The sequence below is a fragment of the Panicum hallii genome, chromosome 3 (assembly GCF_002211085.1).
Source record: "Panicum hallii strain FIL2 chromosome 3, PHallii_v3.1, whole genome shotgun sequence".
Classification (NCBI taxonomy): domain Eukaryota; kingdom Viridiplantae; phylum Streptophyta; class Magnoliopsida; order Poales; family Poaceae; genus Panicum; species Panicum hallii.
The window spans coordinates 11544163-11572147 of NC_038044.1; the positions used below are offsets into that span (position 1 = coordinate 11544163).

Here is a 27985-nt window from a genome sequence, read left to right on the forward strand (position 1 = left end):
TGGGCCAGTGTAGACATCGATTGGGCCAAACGGGTCGGGTCGGGTTGGGTTCACGCCGGAGGCGGGATTTTCGGCCTTGAAGCTCATAACGCTACCGCTAAAACACACACTATTTCGGCCCAGACAAGGTAAACTCCGCATGAATGCGACGCGCCGTAGCCCGTTGCAGCGTACAATTTTGAATCTTTCAACGTGTACAGGAACACTTGATGCATCAGATAGCATCCAGGTGGTGCTACCCGTCATCTCCTTAAACAACAGATTGGAGAAGTTCAGTGGCACGATCTCGGGGCACGCTGTCAAGTAGTAGAAGAAAAGAAAGCATGCGTCGCAAGCACAAGGCTGCTCTCGCTGAATACCCTGAACATTGGTGAACCCCTGAAATTGGTCTCCCTGTGCACCCCATTCTCTTTCAGAAAGTACCACCTGCCCTCAGCGCAGGGAAATCCGATGAGGGTGGCGCTGCTCCCAACAGAGACTGCCTTGATCGGGAGGATGTCGAAGGGATTCAACCACGGCGGCGGCTGCACATTCACCACTTCGATCTCCTCGGTCTCCAACTCGATAGACATTATTTGTGCAGCAGGGGTAGGAGTCGGGTGGTGTTGGGGTGGTCTCGCAGAGGGGATATTATTTATAACATGTGCGACTAGCCGCTGTATGATCACACATGTCCACTAAAGATGATATTACAGAACAAAATAAAATATTTTAGAACAAAATAAAACGTTCCAAAATAAGATAAAAAATATTTTGGAACATTGTTATCCCTAACTTTTTATTTTATTCTAGAATATTTTATTTTATTCTGAAATATTATCATCTCTAGCAGACACGTGCGATGATACGGCAGCTAGTCGCACGTGCTATGAATAAGATCCCCTCGCGGAGCCTGTGTTTTTGAGCTTGCAGATACACCAATTCTAAGGTACACAGCAAGCCCCTATTTTTTTTATGAGAGAGCGAGAGAGAGAAACAGTAGGAGCGCGCATCTACTGTAAATTTATTTAAAAAGATGTTACAAGAGGTACAATAAAAAACAAAGGAAAAAAAAAGAAGAGCAAGCCTCTGTTCCTAGATCCTATTGCAAATGTTCGATTACCGGTAAACACTGAAGTATATCTTCGCCGCCATGTATGTATGCTTTGGAGCTTCCCCTGTCTGCCTCCGCGTCGGCAGCTCTGACACGCCTTGAGGAAACAACTGGCTCGCGTGAGTTCAGCTCCGTTCACTAATCTGCTCTGACACGTCAGCAGCTGATTCGACTGTTCACTAATCCTGGTACCGAAAAGAGTTCACTGATCCGTTCGCTTTTGCCAAGTTAAAACGTAGAGTCTGATGTACCAAACTAGCTGTTCTGTCTTGGAAACACAAGTCAGAGATTCAGATTTCAGAGTGAAAGTGCCGTGTTGTCAGATTTGTTACAGTCCTCTTTGCGGCTGCGGCTGCAAGCAGGGCCATGAAGATCAAAGAAGCCGTGTCGCTCTAGGCTATCCCTGAAGACGAAGACGTTGAGGTGGTTCCACGTATCGTCAGGGACAAGCTGGATTTGCTTCAACACCCTCTTCCCCATCACATCATACAGCGCCACCCAACATCTCCCGCGATCTCCCAGAAGAATCACATCCTGCCCTACCATGCGAAGGTTCATCGCCCAGCTAGCACGCCGCAACGGCGACGGTAGGTCGACCCGGAGGCGGAGCGTCCAGCTCGCGTCGTTGTCGTCGTGGTCCTCCAGCACCCAGAGGTCCATCGAGCCGTTAAGAAAATCCGCCATGGCCAGCATCCCGTCCACCTGTAGCAGGAAGAGCTCCACTCCTCCAGAGTAGCGGACCACCCTCCGCGGCGGGCGACGCATCAACCGGAACGTCTCCGACTCGGTGTCAAACGCCACGATCTTGCCGATTTCCTCCGCCCCGGGATATCGCCCGTTATCCATCGGGAATAGAACCGAGGGATACCACAGCCAGTGGAGCTTGCCGTCAAGGGTGACGTGATGGAGTGGGAGGACGTAGAGGAGAGGGGCGAAGGGGGGCGCTGGTCCGAGCCGATGGGCCTCGGCGGCTTCGAGCGAGCAAACGTGGTGCGACCCTTGTTGGCCGTTGGTGATGCACGGGTCCCGGTGCTCGGCGGATGGCTTGTGGACGTAGAATCCGCAGGGCTGCATGAAGGTGCCGGGGGTACGGGGCACCGCGGCCCACCTCCGTGTCACCGGGTGCCTCTCGAATAGCAGCAGCCCGTCGCAGGAGGCGATCATGGCGTACCCGCTCCAACCCCTGGGTGGTCTGGGTCTCGTGTACTCCGGGTACTGGACGTGGAGACGCCGCCGGCCCCTCGCCTCGTCGAGGGTGGCCAGCGGGATGGTTTCTAGCGCGCCGGTCGAGCTCGGACCATGGCGGTGGAGGATGAGCTCGTGGGGGCGGCGGCGGGCATGGGCGGCGACGAAGGCAGCGCTGGTGGTGATGCGGTGCCATGCCTTGCAGACCGCACGGGAGGCGGAGCAGGATCTCGGTGGCCACGTCGTCGTTTATATCTCGTGATGACCTCGCTGCCGCTTGCCGTTTGGTCGCCGGCCACGCCATCATCGTCGCGAATTCACGATTGTTTTTTGATCGCTAGATGTCATATCTCCCTACCAGCCGCGTGTACATGTAGCTATGTATATACGCCTCCACACGACACGAGGAGACGTACACGTATTCTCTCGCGGATCGGATAGGAGTTACAGTATACAAGACGCGCAGGAAGCAGGAGCTAGTAGTCCATCGATGTACGACTAGGAGGACGGCAAAAAAGTACGAGATGGTTGACCAATGACCACGTGGCATGTAGGCTGCAATTTAGGCCCAGTGAAATCGGCCCATAAACAACTTCTTTGTAGCTTGCGGGCCTACAATTTGGGTCCAAGCCATTCGATCCTATGCGGTCCGACCAGCCCAGCCAGCAAGGTCCATGACCGAACGAGGGGCAAGCCAGCTAGCAAGTGGCAACACGCCAACACGCTCCTCGCCTCCGCTTCCAGAATAAAAAGGAATCGCGCCGAACCACCCTGGCTGTGGGGTCCCCAACGTCTCTGTTCCTCGCCGTCTTCCACCCAGCCCACCTCCGGTTCGCCGCCACCGAGCCCCAACTCCCCTCTCGCCCGTCGCCCCCCTGGGCCCTGGTAGCCATGGATGAACCACGGGATTGGGCGACCGCCCTCCCAGACGATTTCACGACCGAGATCGCGAGCCGCCTCCCGTGTAGAACGGACCGCGGCACAATGGCCGCCGTCTGCCGGGCATGGCGCGCGCGCGCCCAGGTCCCTCCCCTGCCTCCCGCGCTCCCGTGGCTCCTGATGCCGGCCGCCGGCTCGACTCACGTCCACTGCTTCCTCAGCGACTACCACGTCCACCACGGCATCGACGCGCCCCCGCACGGCGCGCGCTACTTCGGGTCGCACGACGGCGCCTGGCTCTTCCTCGCCTACGACCAGACTCATAACCACGTGCTCCACAACCTCCGCGACGACAGAATCCACGTCCTCCCAGACCTGGTCGAGAACGACGGCGAGGTCGTCCGCAACATGGTCATCCTCGCCGCCACCCTCTCGGCCCCGCCGGACGTTCCGCTCTGCGTCGGCGCCTGCATCATCACCCGTTGGCCGCCGGACGCCCCCGTCCTGCGGCGCTTCGCCTTCTGGTGCATGGGGTCTTCGACGGCCATCGATTTCGTGCCTGAGCCTGAGCCTGGCTGGCCAACTCCGGCTGATTTGGAGGTTGAGGACGTCGTATTCCATGGTCTCTCCTTCCATTTCCTCACCCGAGGCGAGCACATCTTCGTGTACCGGCCGGTTCTCGAGGAAGATGGGCTCATAACATTAGTTCCCCGGCTGAACCTCTTCGAGCCCGGGGGCCGCAACTACGATGGACTCGTCGTACATGCTCGCTACCTCGTGGCGCACGGCCCGGAACTGCTGATGGTCGTCAGGTTCACTCATCCTCAGTTGATGACGTCGTCGTTCAGGGTGTTCCGGGTGATCGTACCGGAGCAGAATCCACATCCCGACGGTGGCGAGGAGGGGGACGACGATCAGGGTGCGGAGGAAGAAGATGAGGGTCAGGGGAACGATCAGGGAGAGGAGGAGGAGGAGGACGATCAGAACGCGGAGGAGATCGAGGACCAGGGCGAGGAGGAGGACGATCATGGTGCGGAGGAAGACGATGAGGGTCAGGGAAACGATCAGGGCGAGGAGGAGGATGACGATCAGAACGCGGAGGAGATCGGGGACCAGGGCGACGAGGTGGACGATCAGGGTGCGGAGGAGGGCGATATGGTTGAGGAGGTTGAGTACCCCTGGTCTTGGGACGAGCTGGAGACGCTGGGTGGCCGGATGCTGTTTGTGGGGCGAGGCTGCTCCAGATCCTACGCGGTGGCCCAGTACCCGGGGTTCAGGGCCGGCATCTACTTCTTGGATGATCGGAGCTTCTACGACGAGGAGATGATGTTCCGCGGTGCCGACGAGAGGCATTATCCCTGCAACGACAACGGGATGTGGTCAGAGGGGCCGCCTCCAATTGTCGAGCGCTGCCCCCCGCAGAACCCCTCGAACCACTCTCCTCCGGCTTGGCTTCTTCCTTGATACGGCAAGGTTACTCTTGGCTATGACCTTCCAGTTCATTAGTTTGTGATCTGCTGATGGCTGAGTGCCGTGTGCGATACATGATGTGAATTGTCGCTTTGATCAGATAGTTGCTGATTGCATTCAGTGTGAGATTGTTTCTGAAAGATAGTTGGTGCTGCCAGTCAATGTGAGTTTGTAGTTGAAAAAACGTATGTGTTTCATTTGCTGCGCCTAATCGTTACAACATTCCTGTACTTCATGGCACTCTCAAGTTTCAATATACACACGTGAATGTAGAAATGGTTGACTAGTTGGCGTTTAAAACATTCTTAGTGAGGTCATCAATGGAGATCCAATTTGTGAATTTCTGTGTGCTAGCGATCAGATTGTTTCCTTATGATTCCACCCTAGTAGTATTCATGGAAGGCTGGAAGCTGAACTGGTGCAATTCAGCATTCTGATTTTATCAGGAGAACAAAAGGGATGCAGAACCTGGGAAGACTGTCTGATATTTCATTTACAAATCACCCCAAGTTTTAATTTTGTATGTTAGCAAGCTTATGTGTTCCTCCTGTGTTTACTGTGTGATATCTGATTCTCAATTTTGCATAATGCAGGTTTCTTGACACTAGTAGCTGTAGACTGCATTTATTCTGTATAACTGGTTGGCATGGAAATGTACAAGATGAACCTGCTATCTTTCCTGTCATAGTTTGTTTATTGTTTTGTTCTTTCCATGGATACCATATGGTCCAAATCGGCGTGCCTTGATATATTTCTAGGTTCACAATGTAGAATGTAAAATTTTGAGTCAGGTATTAGGTTTTCAAGAAGTGGCTCTGATTTCTTTCCCGAAATGGCTAGTTTACTATTCGTGTCATGAAGTGCATTATTTCTTTCATTTAAATTTAAATAGATAATTCAATATGAAAATTGGCATGTTGGAACATGTACATTCTTGACATATTGCTGTGGTTGTTCCTCCTTGCTTGAAAAGGATTTTGCATGTCCTCTGAATTTTGATTCTGCAGCAAACACGTTCCCATCACTTTCTATGCACAGCCATTTATGCTGTGACTGAATACTGAAGTTTTGAGAGGTTTGAGGTTACTGATATACTGATGCGTTTGTTACCTACTAGTTTGTTGGAGTGTATTGAGCCCATGGGGCATTGTGGCCCATAGGGGGCCATGTATATTACAACATCTATACCCTGTTAGGGTTTTTGGGAATGCAGTAACTCTTCTAACTTGGTACCAGAGCCGAGGTCCTGGGTTCGATCCCTCCCGGCTACGCATTTCCACTGCGCGATTTCCCCTGCGCCTCTCGTGTGCTGAGACCTGCTGCGGGCTACGCCGGGCAAAACCTGCTACGGGCTACGCCGGGCTCACACGCCGTAGGGAGAATGTTGGACCAAGGATAAAAGGCCCCCACCCCTTCCACTGTAACACCTGGGTTTTACGGTCGGGTTGATTAGGTAGGACGTTCTAACTTAGTTTATTATTTGTTGAAAAATGGCAGACCGCACGAATACAGTTCACAAGCCAACTTCGTTTCACTATCAGCATTATGGGCCTGCGTTGCCTACCCCTGTATCCCACATGACATTCGGTGTAGAAAGTGCTTGTTAGTGCTTTGCTTTCCTGATTGACCCACTTACTGCATGACATGGAATCTGATTTTGCATAGTTTAACTGAAGTACAGTTGACTATGCAAGATGCAACTGGATGAATTAGTGTCTCTTCTGAGGCTCTTTGCAGGTTGTTTCATGAATCTGTTAGAAGATAATCAGTAACCAAGATAACCTTTTTTTTTTGAAAGACCAACCAAGATAACCTTAAACTCACTTCTAACAAACTTTAAAAGAAACTGCTAATCCCGCATGATTGAGGAACACTAGTGTTAGCCCTAGAATATATTAGGATCCCAGAGAGTCGAGGAACGTGTGGCGCTTAAGGTTATCACGGAACACAAGAATACGCAGCGGGGTGTCAGGAACAAAATCCCCTGGCTGATCATCAGTAGTAAATAATTGGATTTGCTTCAACCTCCTTTTCTTCGTCAGATGGTACAGTCCCACCGTGTAATCCCAGCAGTCTCCCAAAAGGATCACATCTTGACCCTCCGCACCTGGCTTCATCGCCAGCGTTGCCTGCCGCAGCGCCGGCGGCAAGCGGACCCGGACCCGGAGCCGTCGCGCCCAGCTCTCGTCGTTGTCGTAGTCCTCCAGCACCCAGAGGTCCATGGATCCATCGAGAAAGGCCGCCGCGGCGAGCTTCCCGTCCATCTCCAGCAAGCTGAACTCCTCGTCGGGGCGGTCGGCCCTCCTCCGTGGCGGGCAAGGTATCCTTCGGAACGTCTCCGACACGGTGTCGAACGTTAAGATCCTGTCTGCGTGCACCACTTCGCCGGGCACATAATCTGGAAACAGGACCCAGGGATGTTGCAGCCAGTGGAGCTTGCGGCGACAGTTGAGGTTACGAAAGGGATGCGGGGTGTACTATTGGATGACCGCGAGCGCTGGCCCCAGTCGGCGGGCCTCGCCGCCGCCGGCGACTTGGAGAGAGGAAACATAGTGCGATCCCTGTTGGTCGTTGGTGAAGTACAGGATCCGGTGCTCACCCGATGGCCCGTGAAGGTAGAAGCCGCAGAGCAGGATAGCGGTGCCCGGTGGACGAGGCAGCTTGGTTCATTGCCGTGTCGCCGGGCTGTAGATGAAGTAATCGATTCCAAAACCTCTCTCGAAGAGCAAGAGCCTGTCGCAAGAACCGATCAAGGAGTAGCCCCTCCAGCAGTGTTCCGGGGGTCCCGTGTACTCGGGATAGCTAATGTCGAGGCACCGGCGCCTCGTCTCGTCGAGGGCGAGGAGCGGGATGGTGTCTAGCAGCGTGCTGCTCACGCCGTGGCGCTGGACGACGACGAGGTCGAGGGGGCAGCGGCGGGCGTAGGCGGAGAGGAAGGCGGGGCCGGTGGTGGTGCGGTGCCATGCCTTGCAGACAGCACGGAAGCGGCGGACGGCTCCGGGCGGGAGGCGGAGCAGGATCTCCGTCAGCACGTCGTCGTTCAGAACTTGGGTGGTCGCCGCCGCCGTCGCTCCCGGTGTAGCGACCATTGGTGTATCGCGGCCTCGATCGATCCATCCTTTTGCATGTCGCTCCGTCCTGCATATACGCCGCCTTTCCCGATGAAGGCCGGTGCGTGTACGTTCAGGAGCCAGCGTCGCGAATCCGATCCGAACATCGGTTTGTACACGTATGGCACGAGCGTACAACGCGTGGCACGGTCTACCTTTCCATGGTCGAGCACCGGACGGGCTCACATGATCTTTGTGGGCTGAAACTTTGGCGCGATCTAGCCGGCCCATGAGCCCAAGTAGCCCTGCCAGCACGATCCGCCGTCGTTTTCAAAACGAGCCTCCTCCCTCTGCTTCTCGCCCCGTCCCCTGCTCTAAGGCTTCCAGAACCAGAACAAATTGCAAATCAAAATATTTAACACAAAATTACACTTTCAGGCTGGTGGACCAGTCAAAAACACCTGAATTCGAATAATTAAAGTTGAAATTTTGCATGATGAGGAAATTTCATCAGAACTAGCTGATATAAAACGGAAATATCTGATTTCTTGGATGCTATTGCTGATAAATTTTTTCTTGCAGGTACCTTGATGCTGCTGACGCAGACCCTTTTGTTGCTGCCCTCCACATCATCAACAGACGTGGGATGGTGAAAACATTCAGTAAGAACTCTGCCACCGTCCTGGCTGCAGTCAAAGCCGCCCTCAGATGTGCAGCGATTGCCGCCCAGCACCCGGATCCACAGCGGTTCATGGAAGGGTGGAAGAACGTTTCACCTGGTGTGGGGGAGGTCGCCACCAAACTATCATGCCCCTTGGCTCGTTTGCAAGATGGAAGTTGTGCAGTGCGCTTGATTGGGACACCAACACCTGACCTTGAACTTGAAGAGTCGTGGAAACTTGCCAATGTCAGGCTTGCAAAACACAAACCAATTGGCCAAGAGCTCCCTCCTGCCCGGGCAGCCAAGAAACGTATGCTCCTCGCTACAATCCATCGATTCTATCTAAAGGCGCTGGGTAGTCTGCCTGAGTGTGAGCTCAGGGAGCGGCTTCACTACAGCATGCTCCGAGGCGGCCACTGCTACGGCCCGCTGGACCCTGTCTCCAACATTACTGCCAACACTATCTGGTACGATCAGAAGTTCCCGAGCAAACAAGTTACACTGCAGATGATAAGCACTCATTGCCTGTGGCGTGCTGCGGCCCGATCACTCTATGGCCTTGTATCCTTCCTGTGCACCCGCTACCCAAGCCTCACACATGACCAAGGCTTGCAGCGCCTGCTGGAGGCAGGGGCCAACTTGCAAGATGCTGATCCCTATCTTTTCAGTACGCCCGAACGAGACAATAATAAGCTGAGCTGGTCTGGTAGCTTGCAAATTGGATCAGGCAAGCATGATGCTGTTCACAAACAGCGCAGCGCGCATGAAGAAACTGCCCCGTCCGTCAGTGTCCCAGAAGCATATGTTGCTGCCGCCACCGCAGCGTTCCACCCCAACCCTCTTTCACAGAAAGAGTTTCTTGGATCACCCAATACTGTGGCTAATCTTCAAACTGCCAGAAGGGTGATGCGTCTGCAGGATGGCCGCCGACTTTCCTCTAAGGATATTGAGATTCTCTGCATGCACATATTTGTGTGTCCCTCTGCTGGCTTTCCGCAGAAGCAACTGGAACCAGAGCCTAAAAAGGTAAACTGGGAGCTCAACAACCACGTAAATGAATGCAGACGCGTGTTCCGGGGCCAGCAGGAGTGAGCTAGCAGAATGGTGGCCGCTGCATTGAGCAAGTTCAACGAGACCGCGGTTGGTTTCTTCTATTCCTCACTTTTACTTGCTCCTCAGTTACGCTGCAAATACATTTCTTATACCAACAGTTAGTGCTGATGAGAATGCTAATTTGAATGAGGTCATGTGAATTTGTTTATGGAAATGCAGAAAAAGAAAACTAAAATGCAAAGTTTTTGTGATTGGATTTTTTTGCTTATATATAGTTTTCTTCTGGTGAGAACATATTCATTTTTAGTCATCTCCCGGAATCCAGAATTTATTAGCACGCAAGATAATTTGTGTTGCTATTGTTTTGTTGTACTCACTTCGTCCCAGTTTATAAGGCGTGCACGGATATCAAGATTCAATATTTGTAAATTCTATAATACAAAAAAGGGTACCATTAGATTTGTAATCAACCATGATATCAGATTAATCATGCAAGAAAATCAATCAAAAGGTAAAGGGGTTGCTTACCAAGGTGCACGGGAGGAGTTCCAAGTGCAAGGTAGTGCAAGACCTAGAGTCCCTTTGGACAAGATTCCCACTATTCCTACCTCAATGTATGATTCTATGACCAGAGTGGATCCGTTGCCTTTCAATACTGGTGCAAAAGTTTCAAAATCTTACTGTGATGGAACTAGCCTGAGGGAACTTTATGATTTTCTTATGGTTTGGATGTGTCTTTGCTGTTCCCTTGATACTTTAACAAAGAGCAAAAGCTTCTCTTCTATGAGCATCAGGCTGGAGATGGTCTTTGTGTTATTCCTGCGTTTCTCTCTCTTTTTTATCATTTAACTTAATTATTATTGTGAAATGCAGTTATGGGATGCCAGCTCTGGTCAAGGATTCACGCAGTTTACAGAGCATCGGAAAAGAGCTTGGTCTGTGAGTTTTTCTGAAGTGGACCCTACTAAGTTGGCAAGTGGTAGTGACGATTGTTGCGTGAAAGTATGGAGTATTAACCAGGCATGTTACTGAAATACATCCTTTCGTTTCTTTATCGGGACAGTTTTCTTACTTTGAGTCCTTATTTCGAACATGGGTGTTATATGTTACTCATCTTCAATATCCTGGGTTAAAAACATGCTAAATAGTTGATACATAACTACATAAGGTGAGACAGAGTTATACAAGAGAAATATCAAACTCATCTAGCTGCCATATTTTTGCTGTCACTTGGGTGATAACTCAAAGGTATTTTAAAGGCTGTGGTGTAAATATACTCAGAAATCTGCAGTTCGTGTATGTTGGGTTGACTGTTACCCTTACTTTTATCTTCGATAGCTATTTCATACTTCATTTTTTAATATTTTTTAATTTCTTGTTCTCAGAAAAATTGCATTTTTACAATCAGAAATGTGGCCAATGTATGCTGTGTTCAATTCTCTCCATACTCCTCCCGCATGCTAGCTTTTGGTTCAGCTGATTACAAGATATACTGTTATGATCTGAGGAACACAAGGATCCCTTGGTGTACTATTTCGGGACATGGGAAAAGCTGTTAGTTATGTAAGGTTCTTGGATCCGGAAACACTTATCTCTGCATCAACGGACGACATATTGAAGATATGGGATCTTAACCGGACTAATTGCAGTGGATAGTCTGCAGATTCTTGCAGCCTGACACTGAATGGTCATACCAACGAGAAGGTACGAGATAACTTGTTTTCTTAAGTTTTAGTGCCGCATGTTTGTTTTCTTAAGTTAGCTTGTTTGTGTAATTAATCTGAAATCAACCTTACTAATAAATGCTTGTGCAGAATTTTGTAGGGTTATCTGTTCATGATGGATACATAACATGTGGCTCCGAAACCAATGAAGTGAGTATTTTATGTAGTGCATACACTTTCCTTGGCATTCTGACTTGTTTTAGTGAGAAGACACTGTTAGGAATTGAGTTCTGTCTGTCAAGTTGTAAACTTTCAAGTGAGCAGCTATGTGTTCAGCACATTGGTGTGCTCAGGAAGCTCTCTCAACCTAACATGATCCTTACCTCACTAGTATGACAAATAAGTGAATAATAAGTGTTCCATTTTTCCTCTGTCCCCCTTGCAAAAAATCACCTCTACTTGTGTACAGTGACAGAGCCAGGGCCCTGGCTGTCCTGGCTGCAGCCTGATTCAAAGCCAAAAAGGCATTGCAAATCCTATAGAAGTTGAACAAATGTCAAAGGTTCAGATGTATCACCACTTGATAGCCTGGGGCCTGGCAAGTTTCTGGTTCCAACCATGTTGATGCCAACTCCCTCAGCTTTATAGTGAAGATTCTCATGTTGATGCCTTGGCTGTTAATGTAGATCACATAGGTGACAGATTGCAACTTGGATTGCGTAAATTGTTTGATATTTTGACTTTGCCACTGAAAAATTGCATGTTTTGTTTTTGCCACTGTCCTTTGGGTGGTATTTTATTTTTAAACTATAGGTTCACTTAGTGGTAGACAAAAATATAGAGCCTCCTTAATGGCAAATATGAAATTCTCCCATTTATTTACCGCATGTCAATGAAGCATATCCATGAATCTATAGTGGAAGTATTGCTCATATGTTTTTTTGGTGCGTGCAGGTATTTTCTTACTACAAAACCTTCCCTATGCCAATAACTTCTCATAAGTTTGGTTCTATTGACCCGATAACTGGACAAGTGACAAATGAAGACAACCAGCAATTTGTTTCCAGTGTTTGCTGGAGAGGGAAGTCAAACATGGTAGTGGCTGCTAACTCTAGTGGCAGCATCAAAGTGCTTGAGCTTGTGTGAAAGATCCGGTGAGACTATGAGAGTTGTACTGAAGGAAAAAAGGTTCTAGGGTTGCCATGCAGGCCCCTGATGCTGTTTCTGATGGTCGTGCTTAGTGAGTCCTCAATGCAGAATACTAAGCATCAATTACCCCTTCCAGCCTGGTCTCATTGTATCACCAGAGCAGCAAATATGCAAGTGCACCATTCAAGAAACCTACAATGCCAGGTATTGGTTTCGGATGCTTTGCTTGAGACTTCCAAACAAACTGAACAAAATTTGCAAGAGTATGATGGGCCTCAACGGAAGGCAACTGTCAGCATCTGTTTATTGTGTTTGTATATTTGTGCGGCATTACTATTCATCATCTTGAGGGCCTAAGGGTCTGTACAGAATTAGGTGCCCTAGGACCGATAAAGTATATCCGAGACAGGATGTTCTTTCGGGCTAGATGCTGACGTGATAATACATGTACTAGATCAGTATTTCATGGTAATTAACTCAGTTTTGATGTGCGCTGGCTGGACTATATATGATGATTAGAGCAAACAATTAGAACAAAACAGGGTTATCTTGTAGCTTGAAGAAGTTGATCGTGCAATGTGTATGTTGTAAGGAGGATGGGTCTCCGTTCATTATTGTACATGTATTTAGGACTGCCTACTGAAAGGCCTTGTAACTAGAGTAGAATGCTCAAAATACAGTCATCAGTTGAGTGTAATCAAAGTTAATGGTATCCTCAACAAGATGATGCAGATCTTTTTACCTGTATATGGTCATTTCGTTGATGTCTTGGCTGGAACAAGTGGAGAGCTTATTTACTTGTGCACGCGATGACTCGCTTCACCTGTACGCGATGACCTTGTTTCGTTCGGCTGTAACATCTTTTGACAGTCCGTAGTTTACAAGAACCTGTACGATGCTGTTGTTCGTTGTATGTCCACGCAACATTGGCAAGGGAAAAATTGCAACAGCAGGCGACGATCGTAGTGCCTCGATCAGTTCAGATATGACAGCCGACTTGCTGCTCTCTCTTTGAATATCTTCACCAGCCAAACATGGCAAAAGCACAGGCATACGAACTCCTTGAACGGTTGCCCACCTGCGACCCCCAATGATTTGCCAATTCTGGAGTGGAGCGAGGCAACAGCCCGTATCAAAAATAGGCAGACGTCCATGGATTCAACTCCTGAATTTCCCTCAATTTTTGCTCCCTCCTCCGCTGGCCTCTCCGTACCGTCTCTCCCTTTCCGCCATCGCAATCTTTTCTTCCGCTAGGGAAGGGAAGATTCCGGCCTAGGGAGGTTGGGATCAGGAAGCGCGCGGAGCGGCAGCGGAAGGAAAGAAGCGAAGGAGCGGCCGGCGACCGAGCATGTCGCGCCGGGGCCAGCACGCCCTGCTGCTCCTCTCCGCCGTCGTGGCGTCCCTCGTCCCCGGCTCGACGGCCGGGGTGTACCACATCGTCGGCGCCGGCAAAGGGTGGCGGGTGCCCCCCAACAAGACGTACTACGACGACTGGGCGCACACCAGGCACATCAGCATCGGCGACAAACTGAGTAAGCTGGAGGGGGGCGGACGGCGAACGAAGCTGCGCCGCCGTGTGGAAATTCTTGCTCCTCCGGGTCTCTGTCTCTCGACCAAACTAATCTGCTTGGCGTCGCGTGGCAGTGTTCCTGTACCGGAGCGGGGTGCACAACATCGTGGAGGTGCCGACGCGAGCGCTGTTCGACGCGTGCAGCATGCGGAACATCACCAGCCGGTACCAGAACGGGCCGACCATCATCGAGCTCACCCAGCCGGGGCAACGCTTCTACTTCTGCGGCGTCGGCGAGCACTGCGAGGTCGGGCAGAAGCTCGCCATCAACGTCGTCCTCGTCGCGCCGCCGCCGCCCGACACGCCCAACTCCGCCGCGGCGGCCACCGCCCGGCTCGCCCGCCGCGCGGGCCTCGCCGCCGCCTGCCTGGTGGCCGCTCTGCTAATGGCGGTGTGACTTATGCGTATATATATATACATACATACATGTAATAAATCAGTGTCCGTCTGAATAGGAAGGGATCTTGGGCTTCGGCTGCCCTGAAATTTTGCTCTCTCCTGTTCATCTGCTACTGTTGCCTCGTATCGTCTCGGTCTCGGATGATCTCTGATGCCCGAGCCACAGTCTGGGAAATGCTTCGGCAACAAAGCAGGAACGGGTAAGGCCTCGTCTGGAACGAAGGATTTTCACGGGGAAAACGTAGGAAACGCAAAACGGAGGAAAGGAACGCTAGTGAAACGATTGGAATGAAGGAAACACGGATCCCTTTCCTCTGGAATCCTGTAGTTAGATGCTGATTTCACAGGAAAGGAAAAATCCACTCCCAGCTCTTGTTTTCTCTTCCTTCGCGTAAGTCCGAGGCAGCATGTGTCATTTACTAGACGGGCGTGGGAGGATTAAGGATTAAGCAACATCCATCGTCTGGAGAACGCAAGCGCTGGATCTAGTTATAGCTGCAGTGCTCTCAACCAGAAGACATCACAAGCGCTGGATCTAGCAGCGGAAAATCGATTAGCAAATTGAACCAATTTTCTTTGAGAAAAAAAGGAAACAAGGGATGGAAACGCAAAGAAATCAAGCAAGCAAGCACCACCGCAGCCCCCAAATATCCCACTTGCAGCCGGCCAGGATGAAGTTGGCGCAGATGTCGCGGAGGAAGTTGCCAGGCGGCCTCAAGCTCCTCCTCCTTGCAACGGCGGATCATGTCGTAGCAAGCAGGGACAAGTCAAACTAAACGACGGTGGCAAGCCGGCAAGCGTTGAGCCGGTTTTGGGTGTGGCCGCCACCCAGCGAGTCGCCAAGGAGGCAGCGGCAACTATGGGAGAGCTCTGCATCTGTGTGACCAACTAGTCGGCTAGTGCATCTGTGTAACCAACTAGTCGGCCGTGCCTAGCCATGAGTGGTGGGGCTACATGGTTGCTTGAAAGGAGTACAGGAGATGCGACGAAGCAAGTTGCTAGTATCTGTATGTCATCCTACATAAGCATCCACATTTCACATCAAAGCAGTGCCTGTTTCTCAATTTTGCTGCTGATGCAACATCATTTGTTTAACTAGCATCGTAGATAAGAACAAGGATTTTATATTATTCGACATAAAGGGTGATGACCAATGAGTTCATTCGGGAGGAATGGCTCAACACCACACAAAAGGTTTCATACCCAGAAGAGTTCATGGATACAGTCGAAACACCAGTTAGAGATGCAGACAAGCACAAACACAGGTACTCCAATCAATAAATCAGGGTGTTAAGGTGCGTCTTCTAATTCTTTCCATTCAACCAAGGAATTCTCTGCAAATGAGATCGTCCGCGTCCTTCTCATCAGCAGGAACGAAGTTACAATACATGGCATCATCATAAAGCTCCTCTACCCAATCCATATTGTCCCTCCAGATGGGCTTGTTGTTGCGGTACGTATATCTGTCTGATCCATAGAACAGATCAAAAAAGTTGTCACGCCCATGGAAACCTGACACAGCTGGATGTACAATCCTATTCCGATTGTTGTGCTCACAATAAATGCACCGAACTTGCTCTGCACATCCAAAAGAAAAATAATTAACACTAAGTAGTGGGAACAGAAATGCATGCATATGAAGTTGTTTCAGGGATAAAAGCAACCATAACCACTTAGAATATACTTAGACTAAATTTCAAAGACCTACATATATTTTGACATGTGAATAAAAAAACAACCTATGTGGCCCATTTCAAAAAAAAATCTACTACTATTTGATTACACCCTTTTCCTAAAGTTATTATCTGAACTATCATGAATACAAATGGCAATGTGGGCCTAAATGCTTGTCTTTTCCTGGATACAGTTGTTGATATTCATGGTTCATGAATTCTACAACAGGATCCAAAAAAATGGTAGGCCAGATTGTGAGGTGGATACAAGAATGAACAAGATCAACCTACTTGATGAGTAACACTACACGGAAATTGTAAGGTCGAGCCTCAAGGCTTGAGCATACCAGCACATGGATCCGTAGCAGCATCTGGATTCACGCCAACATCTGGTTCACCATCTCGCTGGGGCAGACTCACAGGGACACACCAAGCACCAGTGTCATGATTCTCACATTCAGCAAAGAAGAGCGTTGCATGCTCACCTTCACGAGTCGCCAGAAAGTTGATGTGAGAGTGCCGATACATGTTTGATGCGCATGGCCATGGATTGTAGCCATCAGAAACGTCCAAGCGAAACTCCAGATCAGATACACACTCATTCACCCCGCATATAACATGAAGCATATAGTGGGGTTCCTTCAACCACGACAGAAGAATGTTAGGCATACCAGAGGTCAAAGGAGTGGACCTAGCAAATATTTCAAGGTTCAGTTACAAGGAAGCCATTGCATGAAGAACTAACAGCGCAGTTCTATTAATAGGTCATGTGTTTCAACTTTTCCAGAAAAAGGATGTCATAATTAAACTATATCATATTGAGCTCTCAGTTTGAGCCTCATCCCCGAATACTATTCCAGGTTAACTGTAGTTGCTTGAATAATTATCATGGTGAAAGCAGAGCTTGCAAACTAATTAAGAACCAAAGCAAGAAAGGATCAGTCATCAGTATTAAAGTCGGAAATCCTCTAAACAAGAATTATCAAAGACAGGGAATTTACAACATTGAATCACGAAACAGACAAGCCTTTTTTTTCTGATGATACAGGGGTAGTCATGTAGCAAATTAGCAGCTGTACTAATTCTGGTGTTCTACAAATTTCTGATTATTTTCTTACCTGGTTAATCTGATATCATGGTTAGTTGATTACAAATCTAATGGTACCCTTTTTGTATTATAGAATTTACAAATCATTGGTCAGAAATTATTGAATCTTGATATCCATGCACGCCTTGTAACCTGGGCAATACTTGATAATTTTATCGGTACTGTATCCCTCTATCATGGATCCCTCAGGATATGCACGATTCAGTATATAACGGTTGAGAATGGACACAATACACTCATACGTCCATATTTCGTGTAGGTAAAGTAGACCTAGTGCCCATATTTGATCGACCATATAAATCATTAGGTGTGTTGTTATAAAATAAATCCGGAAGGGATCATATCTCGAGCTGCATCATAGTCTCCCCAATAAATTCTTGAAGATCCCGCAATTCATCTTCGTCGATCACTTTTCGTGAAATCTTGTTGAAGAAGTAACACAACTTAGTGATTACCATCTTTACATATACATCGCTCTGATTGCAATCGGGAGGAATACCGTCAGCAACAGATGACAATCGTAACGGTGATAGCCGCATAGCGATAGGTCTTTCATTGAGACTAGTTTTCTTATGTTGAAGGAGAAATGACTTGGGACGCTGATCCCCTGTAAGCTCTCGCATATTGCCTTCTTCTCATCATGTGTCAAATTATAGTTAGTCGGGGGAGTTCATATCTGCCATTTCCTTTATCCACAGGGTGAAGATTCTATCTTATTTTCATAGCTACCAAGTCCCAGCGTGACTTCAAGGTATTCTTTATCTTGGCTGATGTCTCCAGAAGAAGCTCAATTGTGTTACCAAACATATTCTTCTTCAGGTGCATACCATCGATTGCATGGCGGACCTCAAGATCCGCCCAATACGGCAAGTACTTAATACTACGGCAAGTACTTGTAGAAGATGGACTGTTTCTTGAATGATATGCCATCAATAGGTGCCTTATCTCTCTTTGTCTTCTTCCTATCTTTCTTCTTCTTCCCATAAGTGATCTGGATGGTCCGGATCATATAAAAAATATAGTGCCTGTCTCATTTTACTGCTGTAATTCAGGCATGCCATCAAAAAATTATAGAACTACCTATGTCCTTCCACCAAAAAGTACCTGTATTCAAGATAAACTACCTTTCGAGAACCTTCCAGAAAAGATGATACAGTTCCATCCACGCACACCGTGCATCCCGTCCTACCTATGATCTGTCTTGACAGGACAAATAATGCCTGGTAATCATGGATGGTGATGAATATAATGGCTCTAAGATTAAAGGCTGCCGTGTAAAAATGATATCGATAACCTCCTTCCATAAAATTTCCATATCTTGCATCAGAGGCTCAAGAAAAACATCTACATTGATGCCAGGATGCTTCGGGCCTGTATAAGAACGGATAGCAAAAGATATTTTCTCTTCTGGCATAGCTACGTAGACAGATTGTATATCATCAATATCACTGGCCATGTGCTGTGGGTGCTAGTTTTTTCAACAAATGGATTCATTCCATCCGTACTCAACACAAACGGAATATTTCTCGGGTCCTTTCCAAATTCCATATCGTACTTCTCATCAAATTTCTTTCGCTGGCGAGCATCAGCTGGATATCGAAGCTTTCCGTCGCCCTTCTTGCACTTATTTAAATCCCACCATCGTATCTGTTTAGCATCCTTTGGGTTTGAGAAAAAATACCTCACGCGATCCGAAACGGGGAGGTACCATATAAACATGGCAGGAATTCTGCTATGCTTCTCAAAAATAGCTAAAGTAGTGTCTGGTGGTGCAACAGAGGTAACTCTATTCCTCGTCCTTTTATTCCCATCGGCTAGACCTTGATTGTCGCCACCACAGTAACCGGAATTATTTTTGTACCAACTTGTAGAACATACAGGCATTTGTCCAAGTCTCTGAAAATATCACCACGATATAAAATATAATGATTTGAGCATGCATGAATTCTTTCCACACCCATCATGAACAGGCTGACAAGCTTCTTTGCTCGATATGTGTTGGCTGGCACTGTATTTAGCTTTGGAAGCAACCAAGCTAAAAATACGCAGCAAATCGTTAAAACTACCGTCTAACCAACTTTGCTTAGCCTTAAGAGTCAACAACTTAAGTATGAAACAAAGCACGGTCCAGTGTTTTGAACATCCGCTCGTATTATTTTTTCTCTGCTGATTTTTTCACAGTCTCGAAGTTTGCTAACCCGTTGGCACTACTAACCAATAGCTTTGTTTTGGTGTGACGCAACAACTGACTTAGGAAATTACCATCATTAAGTTCGTCGTCACTGCTACCTCTTTCGATGGGCCCCTCATCGACGCCATCACCATGAAATCCACCACCAACATCATCATCGTCGGCACCATCTTCAAAATCATCCTAAGCATCAAACATTCTGTCAAACTGGTCGTTGCATGATTTCATCAAGTGGATCATCCGTTAGAGAGCTTGCCATGATACATCCAGATCATGCAGTTCTCAACAAAATCGTCCACCAACACATGCGATCTAATTATAGTTGTGTCGCTGAATACTCTCATATTCTTGCAAGTTTTGCATGGGCAAGGCATCATCCGTGTATTCTCATTTCTTGCATGGTTCTCTGCAGTTTGAAGGAAATAGGCCTCCGTTCTTCGTGCTTTGCTTTGTACATCTATGTTCTGTCCATCTCTAAGCAGCAACAAATAATTTGAAATGGATTAAAACAATCTGTTCAGTAATTTCATAAATAAATGATAAATAAATATATACTTTTATATAAGAGTAGATGTTGGAAAAAAAAACTATCATGCATGTGTGTAAAGATAGAAAAAATAAATCATATCTTTTTCTCAAAGGAAATAGAGCCCTAAATGGCCATAAATATATACTTCTATATATGCGTAGATATTGAAAAAATTCAATTCAGCTAGTACTAAATAAAAAAAATCAAAACTCAATCTATTATTGTACCACTAAATCTTGAAAAAAAAATCTATCATGCATGTGTGTAAAGATAGAAAAAATAAATCAAATCTTTTTCTCAAAGGAAATGGAGCACTAAATAGCCATAAATATATACTTCTATATATGCGTAGATATATACATGATATGAGAAAAATCAATTTAACTAGTACTAAATAAAAAAATAAAATCCAACCAATTATTGTACCACTAAATTTTGGAAAAAATCTATCATGTTTGTAAAGATAGAAAAAAATCTTCTTCTCTCTCGTCCATAGATCTAAAAAATTATTTACTTATGTACGAGGCCAAAACATATAGATTGAGTGTAAATGATTACATAGTTTTTCTACTAAAATAGCACAACTTGATTTAAAAATTTGATGCAAATGGTGCCTCAAATGTTAAATCCACACCATGGAGATCTATATCTAGCTAGAAGCAGAGAGCTTCATTTAAACCTTAAAACTAACAAAAGAATTTAGAAATGACATCGGATTAGCTTCAACTTACCTCCTAGAGCCCCGAACTTAAAGGAAATCAAGTTTAAAACCTTCCCTCCTCTTTCGGGCAGCACCGCCCCCGAGCAAGCAATGGGCTCTCGGAAGGAGGAAGAATGTGCTTAGAATTTTATAAGTTTTTTAGGGGCGGATGATGGCGTTATCCGCCTCTAAAAATTCCGTTTATAGAGGCGGATGACATCATCACCTATCTCTTCAGACGAGGCTTGTTTGTAGAAATGTATTTTTAGGGCGGGTTAAAAGCTACGGTAATCATGCTCCATTCGTAGAAATGGGTTAAATTTGAAAAAAAAACGGGGCGTTGCTTGGTATCATTCTCTCAGCAGTGATTTTCTCACTGACGAGGAGCACATCCTCGCGAGCGCACCGACCTTCTTCGAGGATGGGGACGAGCCGCTGCGGGGAGTGTCCCTATCCTCGACGTCACGCCGCTGCGTGCCCAGGGACACCAGTCATGACGGGTTCGTTCGTGCTCGCTCCATGCTGGAGTCCCTCGGCGAACTGCTGATGATCATCAGGTTCGCTCCCGATCCTGATTCGCCGACGTCGGGGTTCAAGGTGTTCAGCAGGATTGGACCGCTGGCGCTCGAGGACGACGGCAGCGGCGGTATGGTTGGGCACCCCTATATCTGGAGCGAGCTGGACACGCTGGGTGGCCGGATGCTGTTCGTGGGGCGAGGCTGCTCCAGATCCTACGAAACGGCCGACTACCCGGGGTTCAAGGACGGCATGTACTTCTCGGACGATCGGAGCTTCTACGACGAGCAGATCATGTTCCGCGGTACCCCTGCAGCGACACCGGCAAGTGGACGCAAGGGCCGCCTCCCAATGTCGAGCGCTTCTTCCCGGAGCAGGGCCCATCGAACCACTCTTCTCCGGCTTGGCTTCTCCCTTAGACGACGGCAGGTTTTTTGCTACGACCCTCTACCTCCATTCGATCAGTCTGTGATGTTGGAGCGCGATAGATGATGCGAGCGTTCGGTGCTGATCGAGCTAATTCCTGCGACCTTGTTCAGATGAGATGATTGCTGAAAACTTTGATATCATTGCCGTGCCTTGCGGTTCTATAATTTCCTGTACTTGTGGAAATCTATCAGTTTGCGCCCCTGAACGCAAAAACGGTTACCGGTTGTGACTGAGAAGTAATAGAGAAACCATTCTGAAATATTAGTGTTTGTGATCAGTGTTTTTCCTTATGATTTCACCCTAACAATGAATTAGATTGATATGCTTGGAATCTGAACTTGTGTGATTCAGTATCCTTTTTGTTTACCATTGGATACCCTGACATAGTGACATGGTACTGATTTAGGCGAGTACCTCTGTTCTGGTTCACTAAGAAGAAATGCAGGAAAGAACTGTTCAGGTGGGGGATCCTCTGATCCTCTCCCCCTCCGTTGACCCCTCAAACAAAAATCCCTTACATCCCCATGTTCATTTGGTTCTAGACTGATGACTACAAGTTTAGCATGGGGATGCTTGTGGTTACTAAACTACTGAAGTACTATTTTGCAGAGGTTTTGTGGTGCTCTAATCTGAATTGCAGAATCATCATTAACTGACTGGTGGCATGGCTGCTTGTTTTTTTTCTGTTTGAAATGCCAGATTTATAATTCAGTGACTCATTTGCTTGTCAGAGATTTTTTTAATAATATTTGCAGAGATCTTTGAGAAGTTACTGAAGTAGTACTAGTTTGTACTTTGTAGAGGCTGAATGTGAATCTACTGACTGAGCTTACTTTTTTCTCTCTGTGTTGTAAATGTCATGCCGTGTGTGTATCATGTCAATTAATTTTCTTTCAGAACTTATGATTGATGACTCCATTGATTCTTGCCACCACACTTCCTGTGTCTTGATTAAGTAGAAATGCAACCGAATGACTCTTCTCCAGGCATTAATTTAAGATTTGTTAGTATCCATGAAGATTCCTGTGGGTCTATTTATACTAGTAATTTTCGTACTTTCTGGCACACCATAGCTTTGCATGAATTTCATTGGTGAAACGCTTAGTTCAATATTCATGTCATGAAGTGCATTACGTCCATATGACTGAAGTGCAGTTGACTACCAACGGATTCTCGTGTGATTACATGCCAGGATGTTCAGCTTATGAGTTATGACAACCGAACTAATTAGTTGCTAGTCTGAATAAGGACTCTTGGATGTCATTTACTGGTTCTGTTACAATTTCTTCAGATGTCTAGGCAAATCAGGACTACATTATATGACTAGAAATCTTGAGAAAACAAGGCAGAAACTTAATCTTGCCATTTGGGTGCATTATGCTTATGGCTGAAGCAAGGAGCTACTATCATTAGATTCCAGAGACCAGGTCACAATAGAATTGCCGATTCTAGATCAATTCGAGCAGCTGACTGATCATAGGTGCACGTGCACCTACTTATCTCTGATGTACAAAGGAGATTCTTACTTCTCTTATGAGGCGAACACCATATAGCACTATGAAATGTGAACTTCCACACTACACGCTAGATGCTGACGGGGTGATCAAGATGATCGCTGCAGTTGGTGGATGAAACTGCAGAAAGCTCCAGCTTCCCTGTCCATTCCTCCCCTGGTTTCAGGGTGATTGCTCTCTCCACCGCAGCCGCATCAACGCAAAGCATCTGCTTATACTCCTCATCACCAAAGTCCACCATAGTCCTTGATTTCTTTTCCCACGGATTCCATACAACTGACAGGGATACATACAGTGGTTACAATGAGAAATTCGTTAACAATTGATCTTCTGGTAGGTGACTATACTAAGGGCAAAGTATCTTACCAACGTCAGGAAGTCCTTCCTTTCTTATGACAAATGAGTGTTTCTTCTCATGGTCAAGAACTGCTACTACATTTGGGGAGCTAACATAGACTCGATCGACCTGTATAGCAATTGCACAAAAGACTAGAAATCTTGAGCACCTAAGACAGAATCTTCTACAGTTATGCTTTAAACATACACAAAGGCTAGCACAGTTATATGATTGACTATACCAAGGAAACTGCAGCAATTTACTTGCAAGTCTTAAGTTTCCACTAGTTTGAGCAGATTTAAATAGTTTTACATCATCAATGCATCCTTTAAAGTACTGGGGAAAAATTTTCACCTCTGACTCAAATGTTATGGCATCTCCTTGTTCTGTAAACCGTTCTTTGTGGCTAAGATTGTCAAGATAATCAAGGGTCTCCAGACCTTCTATCCTCACCTCACTGGAATTAACAAGACATAGCATGTCACTCATGGAACGTCACTGAAGGGAGTAGTTAGATAGTGAGGTATAAAAATTCGCTTGCTGGGCAAATAATGCCTAACCTGATGTCAGAAACGGAAAGATATGTGTGATAAGCAAATGAGAAACTGAATGGCTTGCCATTGACATTCCTGATGCGTGAGACTAATGATAGGTCCCCATCTTTTGAAAGAGAGACCCTCAGACGGAATTCAAAACTGCAACCAAATTATAGTCGTACATGAGGAGATTCATATGAAGGAACACAGATATAAAATTACCAGGAGAACTCAATTTTGCATGTTGTGAACTGTGATTCAGCATGAGAAGGCATCTGGATCCATTAAAAAAATAGAAATACTTTCTCTTAGTTTGGCACTGATAAACAGTACAGGATCATCCAGCTATGAACAAGAGTCTTGTTCAGACTTTTTTTATTAAAAAAAACATAAATGCTGTAAGATGAAGGGGTAGCTGTTGTGCATATCAAGACAGTCCCTACGAGAAATGACATGCAAATGCTTTCTGGCTGATTTTCCACATTTTCATTTGAAAATATGCCAGCATAATATTGTCAAAATTTTGCATCCAGACAATACTATCAGAAATGCGCAGCTTCAGAATTTAAACGACGCATCTCAATGATGCAATACTTAACAGAAATCGGACATCTAGCCACATTTAACTGCAACATAATTTACATATAGTCATAGGAATGCAAACACAGATAACCGGAAACAAATGCATACCAATGTGGCCAGCACTTGAGGTCATCTTCAGATGCCTTTAGTATAAGGTCAACAGAAACTTTGCTGACGTTATCATTATGATTTATTGGTGGATGCTCATCATCCAGGGCCCATATCCTGTTTCTTGCAAATCCATGTCGCTCCAATGTCCCAGAATACCCAAACTGCATGGAGTTTTAAGTTATCAGAAGCGCCACGAAGAAGACAAGTAGCTTCCCTCTCGATCATTCAGCTTGCATATAAATTTGTATGTTGCGGATAAATTCAAAATTACAGCAGAAACGTGCAATCGAATAGAAACCATGAGAAGAATGGGGCATACTGCAGTACCTGTGGGAAACACATCTGAATTCCACCTCGCATCGCATCTGGCGGCTTGAAGATTGCCTGCACGTCAGAAACAACAGACATGAAAGTGCTTGAAACCATTGGAGCAGATAGAAGACTACAGGCCCACCACTGGGCTATCCATCAAGATGAGAAAAAGGAGCTCAGCACAGGAAACCGAGGGAAATCATTATGAGACTTTAGGACCACAAATTAGTCCCAGCTCACAGGGAACATAGCAAAAGTTGATTTGCCATTTGCCTTCTCCAGCCATCAGGATGGACTACAGAAAGAATGGCAAGTGTCTGGATACAAATTAATGTTATGCATCCCAGACCATTTGAACACAGTTACCACCAGACAGTAAATTTCAGAAACGCATACACCTCCAACAGAATGATCAAAGAGCATTCACCAGCTTGACCACAAGAAGTTAACCGTATGAACGAATATTCCCACAATCTGAGGACGTAGGCGCCCACAGATTACTATCAGAAACTTCCAGGTATTACAGATTACTGGACACGGAAGGTAAATGAAAGGAGGGGAAATGAAGAAGAAAAAATGTTACCTTGCTGCTGGTGAAGAGGAGATCCTCGCCGCGGTCGTTCCTCCAGGAGACTACCTGTCCGCCGTGCAGGCTCACCTGCAATGCAAACCAACCAATCCAGCAGCGCAAAACCCCGTCAGAACCACTTAACCACACCAAGGCAAGCAATGCCAAGCCGATCGGTCAGTAAAACAAATCCGCAGTCGGTAATCCTACCCGCGCGGAGGCTCCCTTGGGCGAGCGCAGCACGACCTGGGCGACCCCGTTCCAGTCCCTGACCACCTCCAGCCCCGATCTCGGATCCGTCGAGTTGGCGAAGCGCCCCATGCTCATCGACAACCGCCGCCGCGGCAAGCAAGCAGCACTCGGCGCAAGAAGAGAAGCAGAGCAGCACGCGCGCGCGGCGGGAGAGAGACCGACGAGTGGGGGCGCTGGGCTGCAGCCGCTGCTACTAATGCCGAGGAGGGTGGTGGTGGTGGTGTTGAGGAGCCCGTGGTGTCGCCATTGGGGGCGGTTCGGATGTTACGGCCAGGCCGCGCGGGGCGGCGGGCGGGCGGCACGGGCCCGGGCACTTTCCGTGTGAGTAAAAAGAAAGGCGCGCGCCGCGGGGCGGCCTAGAACCCGTGAGCCGAGCCACCTAGCGCGCGCTAGCGGCAGCGGCAGCCTTCCTCCTCCTCCTCCTCCTCCGCTTTCCCAACCACCCGCAAAGGCCCGAGTGCCTGAGAGGGATCGGCAAGCCCGCACGGCACGGCACGGCACGGCGCAGCAGCTGCTGCCTGCGCGCGGCGCGGCGCGGCGACAGGGGTCAGAAGCGCAGCGGCGAAGCGTGCGCGCGCGACGCGACCACCTGGCGGCACGGTCACAACTCACAAAGCCACCATGGGGAAGAGGAGGCGGGCGCGGTGGAGCGGACAACGGGAGTGCGCGTGCGCTAGGATCCAAGGCGAGGGAGCGAGATGGTGGTGGTGCCTGCGTCTGCGTGCGTGTGAGAGCTGCGGGAACGGACCCGAGCGCCCGGGGGACCGACCCCGTGGAGTAAGTCCAAGCGCGGGCGCGGCCGCCCGCCACGGACACGTGCCCCCGGCGGCTCGCCGCTTTACGGGAGCAAAAGGGATTTCAAAGGCTCAGGCTCGCAGGGTGGAAGAGTCTCGGAAATCCTCGGCGGTCTAGACTTGAGATCCAAGCGACCGGCTACTAATGGTTACTTTCGCACAATTTTTAAGGCGTTTTTTTACCCGGAAAGGGAGTGGCCAGGTGCATGCTCATCCTAATCATACTCCTACTGCATGCACGAACGGATATGATGAATGACAAAAAAGGGAAAGGTCAAGTGGTCAACCCATCGGTTATTTCAGAAAGGTAACATCCATTCACTGATTACCTAGATTTTAATCATACACAGAAAATTATTTGTTCCCTTATAGTTTATGAAATTTGATTCCCCCATCCACAATCGCAATGAGGTAGTAATAGTAATACCAACAGCCATCTGATCGGACTCCAAATAGAACTTCGGGCATCTTCAAATTTCCCAAACCTGGTTAATGAACTGCCGCTGTTCGAGAGCATTTTGGTCTGATCGTGTAAACCATATTTGCATGGGTGCTTCAGAATGTAGTTTAGGTTTGGGTTTCTACAGATAACTTACGGCTTCTCTTTCAGGCTCTTTGCGTGCGCTTGTTCATTTTTCCCTTCCCGCAAACGTGAGCAAGCTTTGTCGGTTCACAGATTCCCTCAAGAGGAGCCCACATGAATTGAATTAAAAGGTCAAGTTTTCTGGCCTCCAAGCATTTTGGCGTTTCTTGAAGCTTCGTATTTTTCTGCCATCATATCTTCGCGATGACACACATCTGACTGCTCTTTTTCTTATCTTCGTTGCGATAAGCTACAGTATTCTGTTTTGGATGCACACACTGACACACATGCATAGTCGCCAAAACAGTGCGGTGCTGCAGTGTAGGAAAAGAGACTCACACCGTCGTAGCTTCGTCGCCCACAGCAGCGCCCCCGGAAAAATGTCTCTGTCCATAGACCACTAGAGCTCCATGCAGGTGGAACAAAAAGCTGTGCGATTATGTGGGTAACCTTCTTATTCTAGGCTCTAGCCAGGGCTTAGGGCCCCATTAGGCCACCACTGTCCACTTTGCCCCAAAATAGGCGTGTGCGCTTTCTTCTACGGCAACGGAGAATCTTAACAAAAGAGTGTCATCGATGAGTCAGGGGCTCGGAAGATTTCGGGAAAGAGTTCGAGCCCGCCCCTGAAAAGTCACCTTCGGGTGTTAGGGTCCGGAGCATGTGCGAGCCTGGCTGCGGAGTCCGTGCCAGGATCAGCCTCGTGTAAAGAGGTGGCGGCTTAGTCAGCATGCTGGCTTTGGTTGAGGCATTCAGCTGATAGATTTTTGGATACTTATCACGAGGACTAGGTGAATCGCAATCTAGGACTCTGAAAAAGTCATGTTCTTAGTACGGTTCCGTTGCTTTTTTTCCTTTTTTTTCCCGGACCCTTTTGTTGGAGCAAAGTCTGCATGCACGTGAAAAGCCCAGAGCTAGAAGTCAATCGAGGGGACGATTGCTACAGTATACCTATTACCTAGTATTCATACCTGCTCTAAATAAAAATTATATAAACTAGAAAATAGATGATTTTTAGAGAAGCAGTTCTTGAGGTTTAAACTTTAGAAGCAAGAAAAGAAAATAAAAAAGCAAAGCTAA

General features: G+C 47.6%; 3 protein-coding genes and 1 pseudogene across 3 annotated transcripts; 2 read left to right on the forward strand and 2 right to left on the reverse strand.

Moving 5' to 3' along the window:
* Positions 1-968: 968 nt before the first annotated feature.
* Positions 969-2585, reverse strand: LOC112885199. The gene is made up of 2 exons (XM_025950854.1): positions 2560-2585; positions 969-2507 (listed from the first exon to the last, which is right to left on the reverse strand). The coding sequence occupies exons 1-2, from the start codon at positions 2583-2585 to the stop codon at positions 1391-1393; spliced, it is 1143 nt and encodes a 380-aa protein (XP_025806639.1). The 3' UTR covers positions 969-1390.
* Positions 2586-10142: 7557 nt separating this feature from the next.
* Positions 10143-12201, forward strand: LOC112887477 (annotated as a pseudogene).
* Positions 12202-13442: 1241 nt separating this feature from the next.
* On the forward strand, positions 13443-14171 carry LOC112885202 (cucumber peeling cupredoxin-like). Its single transcript, XM_025950855.1, has 2 exons — positions 13443-13736; positions 13849-14171. The coding sequence occupies exons 1-2, from the start codon at positions 13553-13555 to the stop codon at positions 14169-14171; spliced, it is 507 nt and encodes a 168-aa protein (XP_025806640.1). The 5' UTR covers positions 13443-13552.
* An 8496-nt stretch (positions 14172-22667) lies between these two features.
* Positions 22668-26281, reverse strand: LOC112885813 (putative glucose-6-phosphate 1-epimerase). The gene is made up of 8 exons (XM_025951468.1): positions 25490-26281; positions 25295-25369; positions 24727-24783; positions 24397-24560; positions 23731-23865; positions 23525-23627; positions 23200-23299; positions 22668-23109 (listed from the first exon to the last, which is right to left on the reverse strand). The coding sequence occupies exons 1-8, from the start codon at positions 25604-25606 to the stop codon at positions 22904-22906; spliced, it is 957 nt and encodes a 318-aa protein (XP_025807253.1). The 5' UTR covers positions 25607-26281; the 3' UTR covers positions 22668-22903.
* Between the last annotated feature and the right edge of the window lie 1704 nt (positions 26282-27985).

Excerpts from the sequence above, each read along its gene's own strand:
- LOC112885813 (XM_025951468.1), bottom strand. The coding sequence starts at position 25,606 with ATGAGCATGGGGCGCTTCGCCAACTCGACGGATCCGAGATCGGGGCTG. Across the intron at positions 24,561-24,726 it reads TTCAGATGTGTTTCCCACAG|TTTGGGTATTCTGGGACATT; the intron begins GTACTGCAGTAT and ends AACTCCATGCAG. Across the intron at positions 23,628-23,730 it reads CTTTCCGTTTCTGACATCAG|TGAGGTGAGGATAGAAGGTC; the intron begins GTTAGGCATTAT and ends TGTTAATTCCAG.
- LOC112885202 (XM_025950855.1), top strand. The coding sequence starts at position 13,553 with ATGTCGCGCCGGGGCCAGCACGCCCTGCTGCTCCTCTCCGCCGTCGTG. Across the intron at positions 13,737-13,848 it reads CAGCATCGGCGACAAACTGA|TGTTCCTGTACCGGAGCGGG; the intron begins GTAAGCTGGAGG and ends GTCGCGTGGCAG.
- LOC112885199 (XM_025950854.1), bottom strand. The coding sequence starts at position 2,585 with ATGATGGCGTGGCCGGCGACCAAACG. Across the intron at positions 2,508-2,559 it reads GCGTGGCCGGCGACCAAACG|ATCCTGCTCCGCCTCCCGTG; the intron begins GCAAGCGGCAGC and ends GTGGCCACCGAG.